Source organism: Chenopodium album, chromosome 12 (assembly GCF_948465745.1).
Source record: "Chenopodium album chromosome 12, dcCheAlbu1.1, whole genome shotgun sequence".
Lineage (NCBI taxonomy): Eukaryota > Viridiplantae > Streptophyta > Magnoliopsida > Caryophyllales > Amaranthaceae > Chenopodium > Chenopodium album.
The window spans coordinates 45,640-56,349 of record NC_137845.1 but is presented as its reverse complement, the minus strand read 5'-3'; the positions used below and the strand labels follow the sequence as shown (position 1 = coordinate 56,349).

The 10,710-nt window shown below is 35.2% G+C and overlaps 2 protein-coding genes across 3 annotated transcripts; both read right to left on the bottom strand.

The window, feature by feature from the left end:
• On the bottom strand, nucleotides 1-4,221 carry LOC145569918 (nucleosome assembly protein 1;3-like). Of its 2 annotated transcripts, XM_081628879.1 has the most exons (12): nucleotides 3,976-4,221; nucleotides 3,832-3,875; nucleotides 3,557-3,652; nucleotides 2,130-2,222; nucleotides 1,814-1,901; nucleotides 1,633-1,694; nucleotides 1,349-1,533; nucleotides 1,062-1,239; nucleotides 936-979; nucleotides 621-825; nucleotides 457-474; nucleotides 1-371 (listed from the first exon to the last, which is right to left on the bottom strand). In XM_081628879.1, exons 1-12 carry the CDS (start codon nucleotides 4,061-4,063, stop codon nucleotides 306-308), a joined length of 1,167 nt encoding a protein of 388 aa, XP_081485005.1. In that variant the 5' UTR covers nucleotides 4,064-4,221; the 3' UTR covers nucleotides 1-305. The 2 variants fall into 2 exon arrangements, with proteins under 2 accessions (XP_081485005.1, XP_081485006.1); XM_081628880.1 differs by lacking the exon at nucleotides 457-474.
• Nucleotides 4,222-5,107: 886 nt separating this feature from the next.
• Nucleotides 5,108-9,932, bottom strand: LOC145569917 (glyoxylate/succinic semialdehyde reductase 2, chloroplastic-like). Its single transcript, XM_081628878.1, has 12 exons — nucleotides 9,667-9,932; nucleotides 9,066-9,144; nucleotides 8,544-8,609; nucleotides 8,314-8,389; nucleotides 8,177-8,232; nucleotides 7,472-7,556; nucleotides 7,183-7,243; nucleotides 6,968-7,020; nucleotides 6,820-6,890; nucleotides 6,649-6,721; nucleotides 5,612-5,716; nucleotides 5,108-5,516 (listed from the first exon to the last, which is right to left on the bottom strand). The coding sequence occupies exons 1-12, from the start codon at nucleotides 9,872-9,874 to the stop codon at nucleotides 5,358-5,360; spliced, it is 1,092 nt and encodes a 363-aa protein (XP_081485004.1). The 5' UTR covers nucleotides 9,875-9,932; the 3' UTR covers nucleotides 5,108-5,357.
• Between the last annotated feature and the right edge of the window lie 778 nt (nucleotides 9,933-10,710).

Sequence of the window (10,710 nt, the reverse complement as noted above, 5' to 3'; positions counted from 1 at the left end):
TTAGTGACAAAACGACCTTAGGCATTGATTCAACAATGGTAAGGCAAATGAAGAGAATAAATATATAAACAACCCATATATTTCAAATCTTCACTTTCAAACCCACAAATCGAACAAAGAACACTCACTACCCAAGCACATTACAGAGCCTCCACATAAGTGAAAGGGAAGACGCAATGAATTAAGTAATTGATAACAGAAGGAATTGCATCTACCAAAACTCCAGGAGTAAACCTCAATACCATATAACAGCATAGACCAAATGCGCAGTCAAGCTTCTGTTTCTTCAGGTAGCACGAGAGCAACTACTGTTGCTTGCATTCAGGAGGACGCTCTCCTGCAGGTAGTCCAGCTTGTGCTCTTCCACCCTTCTGTTGATAACACACAATTCAAATTCACATATAATGTATTGTCAAGAGATCCTCAAGCTACCGAATAATGACTGTTAAAGTTTACCTTAGATCCAGATGATGTCTGCAAAAGAAAAATTAAAAGGCCACATTTAAAATAGAGCTCCCCATCCACTGATTTATATTGTAAGATAGTCTGGGCGGGGGGGGGGGGGGGGGGGGGGGGGGGGGGGGTTGTGGGTAACAAACAGTTACTTGCAGAATCTATACCTTCTTCCTGATCTTAATTTCTTCGTCATCGTCGTCGTCGTCGTCCTCATCATCATCATCCTCGTCGTCATCTTCTTCATCATCATTGTCTTCGTCGTCATCATCATCCCCTTCGTCGTCTATATCATCAAACTCATCCCCCTGAACAGCCTCTCCAGTAAACCACGATACAGCATGGGGTATAATTTTGTCTCGGATAGTAGAGCTGTGTCACAAGAAGTGTTCAAGGAAAATACATTAGCAGGCAGCACAAAACAATGATTTTGATTTTGTACCAAACAAACCCATGTCATCGATCACAATTTGATTACTAACCCAATCTCATAATCTTGTTCCATCATATTCTGAAGTTCCTCTGCCTGTCGGTACATCAAATTGGTAGTAGTAGTTAGTCGTTACATGAGCCTTGATTGATAAAAGCACTAGAGAAATCAAACTTACTGCATCTTCGTCAAGATCATCATCATCATCAGGAACTTGTGGGGGGTTGAAAAAGTTGAAAAAGCTTTCACAACTCTCAGTCTTAGTAATTGGTTTGGCACTCTTTGATCCCTTTTTAGGCTTCTTCTTCAGGATCTTTTGTGTTAAACATTTTCCTTGGTGCCACTCAATCTCCGTTCTACACAAATGGAATAAAGAGATTATAATCGAGTGCATGCGAAAATTGATGAATGCAAATCAATCGAGTGCATGAGAAAATTGATAATTCCCAACAGTTAGCCGCTTACCCTATAGCCTTCTCTAAAATAGGCTCATCCTCATCAATCATGTGATAAGTTTTAGTAAGAACAGTATTTTTAAAATAGGGATTTGTATCAAAAAAGAACTCAAGCTTGAATCCCTTTGGATCATCAATCCTGACCCACTTGATATCTTTGAGATATTTGAGAGCTCCTTCATCCCGCTCTGTAATCTGGAATATAAACTTATGTCACATATCCATTCCAATTCATCAAGAGAGCTAAATTTATCCGCAAAAACAGGGGAAAAATTGAGAAAAAAAACTGCTCACCTCTTCGGCCAAAACATCATTGGTCTTCATTGCAGTGAGCCAAAAGTTAGGTACACCTTTCTCTGAGCCAAGCAAAAATACATAATAAGAGTTGCATTCCATTAACATCAGTCTTTGCAGGATCCTCAACAAGTCAACATCACTACAAATCATAAACAGTGGATAAAGAGTTACTTCTTACCTTCAGGTGCTTCTTCCTCTGCTTGCTCTGTCATGGTTTCATTTGTAACACCTTCAACTTCAACAACTCCATTAACAATATCATATCTCTGTAGTTGAAGACATAAAACCAGAATAAGTGCACTTAACATTGATCAAATTCATATAACATGTACTGCAGTTCAGTCAAAGAAGAAATCAATCAATCAATCAATTAAAGCCTTAATCCCATAAGTGGGGTCAGTTACATGAACCAAAAGTGATTATTCCGTATAGTTAAAGAAGAAATAGAGGGATAAAAAAAAAAAAGTAGTTCCATGACTTCAGTTCAAACATACCTTTGTGTAAAGTGGTTCATAGAGCTTTTGATATTTTGCCTCAAGAGCAGCCCTTTCCTCGAAAAATTTAGACTCAAGCTCATCATGTTGGCCCTGTATGAAAATGGTATCAGGACATTTGTATTGAACTTTAAACCCAATATGAACAAGCGTATCAGAGAATCACAATTCATGAAAGAAAAAACCCAGAGCCAGCATGCTAAAAGAGAAGGGTGATATGAATGGTACAGATAGACACTCGAGCCCTTATTGACAGCACAGAGGCCACGTGAGCCAATATTATGTTTATCATGCAAAATCCACATGTAAAACGCAAACACCAGTTTATTTTTCTTGTATAAACCTCCGATTACTAACAAGTGGCAAATCAATTACAAAAGCTTAATTCCTAATATTCCCCTATTACTCATGGAGAAAGGGGAAAATTTAAGGCCTTTAATATCTTGATAATTACACATATAAGATCGACTCAAACCTTTTTGTTAAACATTCCCATTGATATATGCAAACCAAATATGGTGGTAATATTCCTCAAAAAAAAAAAAATATGGTGGTAATAAACAAATAAAGGACAATGCCATATACCCACACTCCCAAAATCCTTCCTACTCCCACAAAACAATTCACTCATAAAAAAGCCATAAATGACAACAAAAATTTGTATACAACCTAAACTGTGAAGAAAACCCAATTTAAAACATTTATAACACCCTAAAACATCCAAGCCCTTTTCCCCCCTAAAACAGATTTGGGGAGAAGTGTTATAGTCAAAGTGGTCCAATGCAGTAAGTATAATTACAAATCTCTCTCTACTACACTTTGCAGTTTACAATCAGCAACATTAAACTCATATAGAAACAAAAGACAAGGCAGCAGCTAACATAACAACACCGAGTAAAAATGACATCAAAAATCAAAGTGACAACAAATACCAAAACTTTCAGTATATATACACAAATTATCCTAAACATAATAGTCCACACTCACATATTTCCCAATCTCTTCAACGTGTCGACGATTAATAAGCAGTCAATACATTATAACTTGCAATGCCAAAATCGCAATTCTTAGGATTACAACAAAGATAATCAAATGGTATCATATTCAAACACATCCACCACATAAGACAAGTCAAAGATATGATTAAACCCTAAACATCATAAAATTGAGAATCAACTGGCAGATAATGCTTAAAAAACCCTAAAATCAAATAATTATCACACAATTCTTCCACGGCTATACTCTTCACCGGTCATACAACACCGCAAAATGAGCTTAAAACTACCCTAATCACCACTATGAATCAAAATGTGAATGTTCAATTAAGAGAAAAACTTGCATTTTCAATGAATAATTACAATTTCTGAATAACAAATTATGTAAACAAAAATTACACAAATGAGAAGAAGAAAAAAAGGATGAAAAACCTGAATCTCTCGAAGAGCTTCAACACGCTTGCGAACATTTGGTGTTAATGAATCAAGTATATCAAAATGTTCTCCTGCCAAATTCTGCAGCTTATTCTACATAAAACCCAACAAAAATTACAAAAAATCAAAACCCTAAACCAAAAATTAATCACCCCCATTTTAAAAAAAAAAAAAAAAAAAAAAAAAAAAAAAAAAAAAAAAAAACCTATTTCATAATTACCAACAAATTCAACTCCAGAAAAATGGGATTAAGAAAACCATTGAAAACCCACCTTCAGCGCATTAACAAGACCAGCCCTATCCTCAGCGCTCAAAGCTAAAAACCAACAACAAATTTCAAAAAAGCGTCAAAATTGAAAAAAAAAAAAAAAAATCGAAAAAATGGGGGAAAAATCGAGAAAATTCAGGAGTAAAACCTGCAGCAGCGGCGGGGAGATTGACGGCGAGATCAGATAAGTTCATCTGATCATTGTTGGTGGTGGTGGTGTTGTTATTATCGCTCATTTTTGGCCCTGATTTTTTCAAAAGATGAAATTTTTAGCAGAGAAGAAAGAAAGATAGTGAAGGAAGGAAGGAGGGAGAGAGTCGGCGGTTTGTAATTCGCAACTTTCTCTGTTTATTTTTTTGTTTATATTTTTTTTTAAAAAAATGAAGCGAAATTCTCTCTCCTATTTTGTCTGGTTAAGTGTTGGTACTTAACCTAAACTGCACGACTTTTGTTTACGACTTTCCTGTTTAATACTGCGCGCACGGTCGCACGCCACCGTTATTCTGTCCTTCAACTTGGGTTTTTTTCAAAATTGAATTTGATACTTGTATAGGGTTTTTGGAAATTGATTGATCTGATGGTTGATACTTTACTTTGATTCCCACCAAATTTATACATAATCGGATTCGTAATTGAGAACAACGTTTTAATTGAATTTTTTTGAATTCGGTTCATTTAAATTAGACTTGAATTTAGATGATAGTAGACATTTTCAGCAATATTTTATTTTCAACTTAGGTTATGACTTCAACTACGTATTAGATTTTGGTTAAGTCATTTGAATCAGTTATTTTTCATACGAATTGATGATGTGTGCAAGTTGACTTCATTTTCAATATGTTTTGACAAACTTTATTTATATTGCAAGATGGGATAGCGACGGTAATTCTGTGTTAATTTTTATAAACTATTTCTTAAAACGTATAAATACATATAACTTTGATGGACCTTGATTTGCAATAAATTTTATGCTTAGTGTTTCCTTTACAAAAATATACGTTAATTGCTCACTTGTGTTGTAGAGTGTCCATGGCACATATTATTAATGAGGATGAGCGGAAGCAAATGTGACATGTGAGTGGCTCCCTACGCGAACTCTTAAGGAAATAATGAAGCAAATTAAATAGGATTACCCTAAATATTCTCACCTTATTATATATAGTAGGTGCATTCCGATACAACATGCATCCTACATAATACAGATGTAAAATATTGCACTTGAATATAAAATAGACACTAGAGCTTTGAGAAAGATTCTAATATCATTCCGATTAAACATAGTCTCCAACTCATCAGCACCATATATAACTTTTAATTGCATATTAAAGGTGGAAATTCTGCCCACAAAGTAGATATGCAAAGTGAAGGTTTATCAGGATTCAGGGCTACTCATGTAACAAGAAACTGAGAAATATTAAGAGAGGGGAGGGTGAAGAAGGAATTAAAATAATCGGTATGATTTGTTTTATTTGGTACACTGCATTCATGCAAAAGTGAGTCAGATTTCTACAGGATTAAACTTGTTGCTGCTTATACTGTGGTGTTGGATTTCAGAGCTTCAATGACAGCTGAGAAGTCCTGCTCGCTAAGGCCACGAGATTTGGCAATCTTGTAAAGCTCATTTGTAGCCGCTGCGATTGGTATTGGTTGAGAAACAGACTCTGCTAATCCAAGAGCAAGCCTTAAATCCTGCCACAAGTGTTGAAATTCAGGTAATATATTTTCAGCAAAGGAAGCTGATGAGTGGAGTTCTGGTAGGAAAAATGGTTTGAATGTTAACTGACCTTCTGCTGATGTTTTAAGGGAAATGCTGTAGGATATTGGGATTGGATCATTGATGGGCCCTTAAGTTTGTACATTGGTGCACTAATTGCACCTTGTGTGATGACCTGCAATCATCACATAATCAAAGATTTCGAAGAATATTATTACTGTCAACTGAGATTAGTTACACAGAATTATACTATAATGTCAAAAATTGTCTTAGAACATCTATGATCTATCCCACTTGGACTCCCCATACGCCCTTAACTTGGAATCTCACCAGTCATTAGGTGCTAGCTTTTTTACTTGAGCAAAAGTATGCACCCTACACTGTATTATGACATGAAAGGCAAAAGAAAGGCATGCGTTCCTTTACTAAGACAAATGATAAAAGAAGAGTATCAATGAACTCAAACTTTTCAAAGCCGTCTTAAACTTCCTGGGAAGCAAATACAACCATAACAACACAAACTGTTTAGGAGGTGCAAACATATGCTAATATGCAACCTTGCTTCTTCTGCTAAACAATCTCAGATCATAGAGAAATTGAAGAACATATGTAATCGCAGAACACCACAGTAATACATATGCTGATATGCAACCTTGCTGGTTCTGAATTTGAATCTTGCACTCTTTAAGCTCAGGTATAAATTGAATTCAAGCAACAAAAGGCAAAATGATATAGGAAGCATTAACAAGAAAATTTTGGGAGATGGGTTGCACTGTGGGCTGTTGGCTGTTGCACACCATAAATAACCAACATTCATATGAATATTGCTCCTTTATGGTGTAGTGTCCTAAATCCAGTAACACTAGGATATAAAAATCTCGATTCCAAAAGAGAATAAGGTGTGGTACATGCTGAAATTTCAGAACAGAAAAGTATTTACTTTGTATACTCTAAATTTTTAAGTTTGTCATAAGTAGGATGTAGATTAAGATTAATAAGGGTTTATATGGAGAAGTCACAGAGAAAAACTACTACCTTCATCCCATACTCAACCATAAAAAAAATAGACAATGTGAACAAATTAGCTATATACTTCTATGGATATACCTCAACAAGCACACTTGGATCCAGCCCAACTTTTTCACTAAGCAGCAGTCCTTCAGAAAACGATGCCATCATACTGCAAATTGCAGATGGCCATGAATGTAATATTAGTGAAGATATTATATGATTTCCCTTCAAGATGAATAAGCATGCAGGATTTAATAGTCCCAGTACCTTCCCATGATCATGTTCACAACAAGTTTCATTGTGGCTCCATTGCCAATATCTCCAAGATAGAATTTTGACTGAAATGATTCTGCAAGTTATATGAGGGGCATATAAATATATTAAGGGGAATCAATACCTAACCAAGATAGTGTACCTTTCCCATGATGTCTAAGAGTGGAGCAACCTTTTCGTAAAGAGACTGGTCACCTGTGAATTAGCAATTCCAAGAGTTGTTCAAACAGAAAGTAGGATGTAATAAGCTGAACCGAACAATAAAAAATGGGACTTTGACAAACATTTACCAGGTAGAATAATACAATATATACAATTTGGGAAAGATGACACTAATTCTAGAGATAATTGAGTTACCTGCTGTGAGAAAAATTAGTTGCCCGTCCTCTGCTGGTTTTTTGGACCCAGAAACTGGAGCCTGTTACGAAGTGCATAAACTTCAGAATGTTTTAAATGTTAACTTAATACTCTGCATATGTTACAAGGAACCATTTCGTTTACACCTTTCACCGCAGTTCCTTTGTTCATTCTTTATTTTATTTTATTTTATTTATTTATTTATTTATTTTTGTGTGGGTGGGTGGGGGGGGGGGGGTGGTCCTGATGACTGATTATAGCATGCAGAGAAGAAAGAAGAAAGTAATACCTCCAAGAATGATGCCCCAGTTGCTTTTATACGCTCACTTATAAGTTTAGATGTTCCATCATCAACTGTTGAGATGTCTACATACCTTCATATCTCATTTTAACAAAAGTTACAAACAGTAATCAGAACTTAATATTGTGGCATACACAGACAATTTTATTTGAAGTATGAATTATTATCTTTTCCCTCCACCATTACAGAAAACTTCATGTCACCTAAACTACACAATAAGGAATGCAAACATATGTAAAGTCTATTTCAAAGGATCTGCTCCAAGTACCATACTTGATATTTAGTGTTTAAAAACTGTTGAATTAGGAAACATACCAGCAATCGATTCGCTGGTTCACTAAGAACCATATTCATAAAGTGACAAATAAAAGCACCACACACCAAAACTGGTTAAATGTTAATAGGTTCATTACACATTGGTGCTGAAGTTGCAAAAGGTTGAGCTCGCTATATAATAGCAAAAGTTAAAATTTAGACCGACAGAGAGAATTAAATAAAGCATCCAGTTTAATAAAAACACTTCCACTAGATTACTGCATCTTGACTTATAGCCTTAGAGTCTAAGCCTGGGTGTAGAAGTGCAAGTATAAGAGGGGGGAGGGGGACAACTACCATCTTACTCTTGTAAAACAGTAGATGAAATAGCATTGAACTATATAACTAAATATCTGGCATTACTGCAGAACTCCGTACCCTTTGCCTGGACCCATCCCATTTGCAGCTCCATTCTTCCCACATGCAACATCCATCTAATGCAAAAGGCTTAGATATTGATATCAAGGCGGAAAAACAAAAAACCAAGCAAGAGAACACAAAAGAAACATACGCACTGCACTATCAGGGTCAGCAAGCATGGCAAATGTCACATCACAAGACGCAGCTACTTCTTCTGGAGAGGGTTTATACCTGTACCAGTGACAAATTTATTACATGAACATTTCAAGGAAGTTAACTGCTACATGAAACTTATATCAACTAGACCTATATTCTGCCAGTTTGAAGATTACTTATATAAGCACGAGGAATAATTAAGTTATAATATATGCACGCAGCAACTTACGTAGCACCTAGGCTGATGAGAGGATCACATTTGCTCTTTGTCCTATTCCAGACAGTCACGTCGAATCTACACCATGAAGATCAAAATGTCATAACAATAGGAAGATAGCAGCACTGAGTAGTACATTACAAGTATCCTATAAGCACTAAAAACATTTCGAAAATCCAGCAGATTACTCATGGAAGACGAATGCAGATATTATTTTTTATTTCAATCAGCAAAAACGCTTTCTTAAAAAACAGGAATACGTTCTTAAGAAAATTGGCAGCGCATCATGAGCATTTACAGAAGAAGCCAAAGGAGAAAGAATCTGTCTTCCAAACACACGGGGTTATTCAAACGCAACAACCGAGCGAAAGCTTTGAGGGAAAAAAAAAAAAAAAAAGCAGATCATGTTTATTTCAAAAGTACTACATACTTAAACATAAAATCTATCATGTCCATCCATAAACTCGGGCTCTGTGACAAAATACTTCATTTTACCCTGACAGTTAACATAAGAAAAGCTCATACAAATCTCACCCGGCCTTAATGAGATTTTGGGCCATTGGAGAACCCATGATTCCCAGACCAAGAAACCCAACACGACCTGAAAATTCATCTGCAATAATACACATTAATATTCAGAATTGGCTAAAATTTATAACATCATTATTCATCGACATAAATGAAAACAATCTACAGTGAAATTACTTAGAACCGTCACATGAACATTCCCCATTGAATCGAAAAATTCCGATTCATTTCAAAATATTCAGAAAGAATTGTCCAATTTCCATTTAATTAAAACAATTCCTTATTTTTCTGATTTCATTTTATCATCAATTCATCATGGCATTTGCTCAAGTTTGTTGTATACATCATAATATATGATAATTATGAATTTACATGATTAAACCCAGCAAATTCTTGTAAGTTCTATATTTATATGACAGTATCTAACATCTTCTACATTAATTTCAGACCACAATCAAAATTATAATTTCAACCTCAGTTAACCATTACAATACATCACAACCAATTTTAAAAAATAATTGACACAGGAAAGCATAAAAAAAAACCTAGCACAGAAAAGCTGATAAAATTCAAAACTTTAGAAAAGAATCAGTAGAAAAGGTAGTACCTTTGGCAGAAGCATTGATAATCCGAGAAGAAAATTGCCTGGAAGAGAGAGAAAAAAGAGGTTTAGAGAAGAGAGGAGAAGTGGGTTTAGGCCTAAATTGAGGGCAAAATGCGGAGGCAGAGTTAAATGCAATAACCATTGAAGTTGTGGTTGAAGGGCAAATGGAAATGGCAGTTTTAGAAATAAGAGTAGTCATCGCCATGGCCATACTTTTTAAAGTGATTTTGTGGAGTGTACAACTGCTACTGGTATCACTGGATAGATTTTTCTTTTATAACCAACTTTCTCTCCCACACCCCTTGTGAATGTAATAAATTTGAAATGGATTAAGTTTTAAGTGCATTTGTTAAGTTCTAATCCTAGCTTGATCATGTTTCTTTTTTGGAAGGACGGAGATTAAAGATGGTTATAGGGTTTGCCTCTTGAATCTCGGTGAACTTGCAACTTTGCATGAAGTGAGGCTGAATAGATACGTGTGATGAGCACGCTAGCTGCGTGTTGTGTTGAAATTATTATAGGGGCGGCTCATACATGGTCAAAGCACATGTCTACCGTTCAGTTCAGTTTAATTAATTTAAATTTAGTAAAAATAATTTAAGTTCAGCAACTAAAATTTTATTTCAGTAAAAATAATTTCACTTCACCAAAAATAAGGTGAAGTGAACGGGGTTTTAGTGGATTAGATTAGATTTTCTAAAATAACACTACTTAATTATTTTCATTCATAAGTTTTTTTAAGGAAAACGCTACGGAGTACTTATATTAAGTGTTGATGGATTATTAGCTCATTATGAAAAGTCTAAATAATTGATTACTAATTTCAATTATAGAAAAATATTCATTCTTAGATAATGACACTTGTTTAGGCCAGCTCGTGACACAACATAACCTTGAACATGGTACATTACTATGTGGCTTGTGCCATCTATATGTGGTGGAACATTAGATATATGTGAACTTTTTTCTTACAAAGCATGACAAGAAACAAAATAAAACACTTACTCGTTCGGAGTAAAGTTAAACTTGGCTATGCATTCTGAACTA

Coding starts and splice junctions, on each gene's coding strand:
- LOC145569918 (XM_081628879.1), bottom strand. CDS start 4,063: ATGAGCGATAATAACAACACCACCACCACCAACAATGATCAGATGAAC. Junction 3,876..3,975: donor TCTCCCCGCCGCTGCTGCAG/GTTTTACTCCTG, acceptor GTTGGTTTTTAG/CTTTGAGCGCTGAGGATAGG. Junction 1,695..1,813: donor AGAGGAAGAAGCACCTGAAG/GTAAGAAGTAAC, acceptor TGCTTGGCTCAG/AGAAAGGTGTACCTAACTTT.
- LOC145569917 (XM_081628878.1), bottom strand. CDS start 9,874: ATGGCCATGGCGATGACTACTCTTATTTCTAAAACTGCCATTTCCATT. Junction 9,145..9,666: donor TATCAATGCTTCTGCCAAAG/GTACTACCTTTT, acceptor GTATTATTGCAG/ATGAATTTTCAGGTCGTGTT. Junction 6,722..6,819: donor GTGAACATGATCATGGGAAG/GTACTGGGACTA, acceptor TGCAATTTGCAG/TATGATGGCATCGTTTTCTG.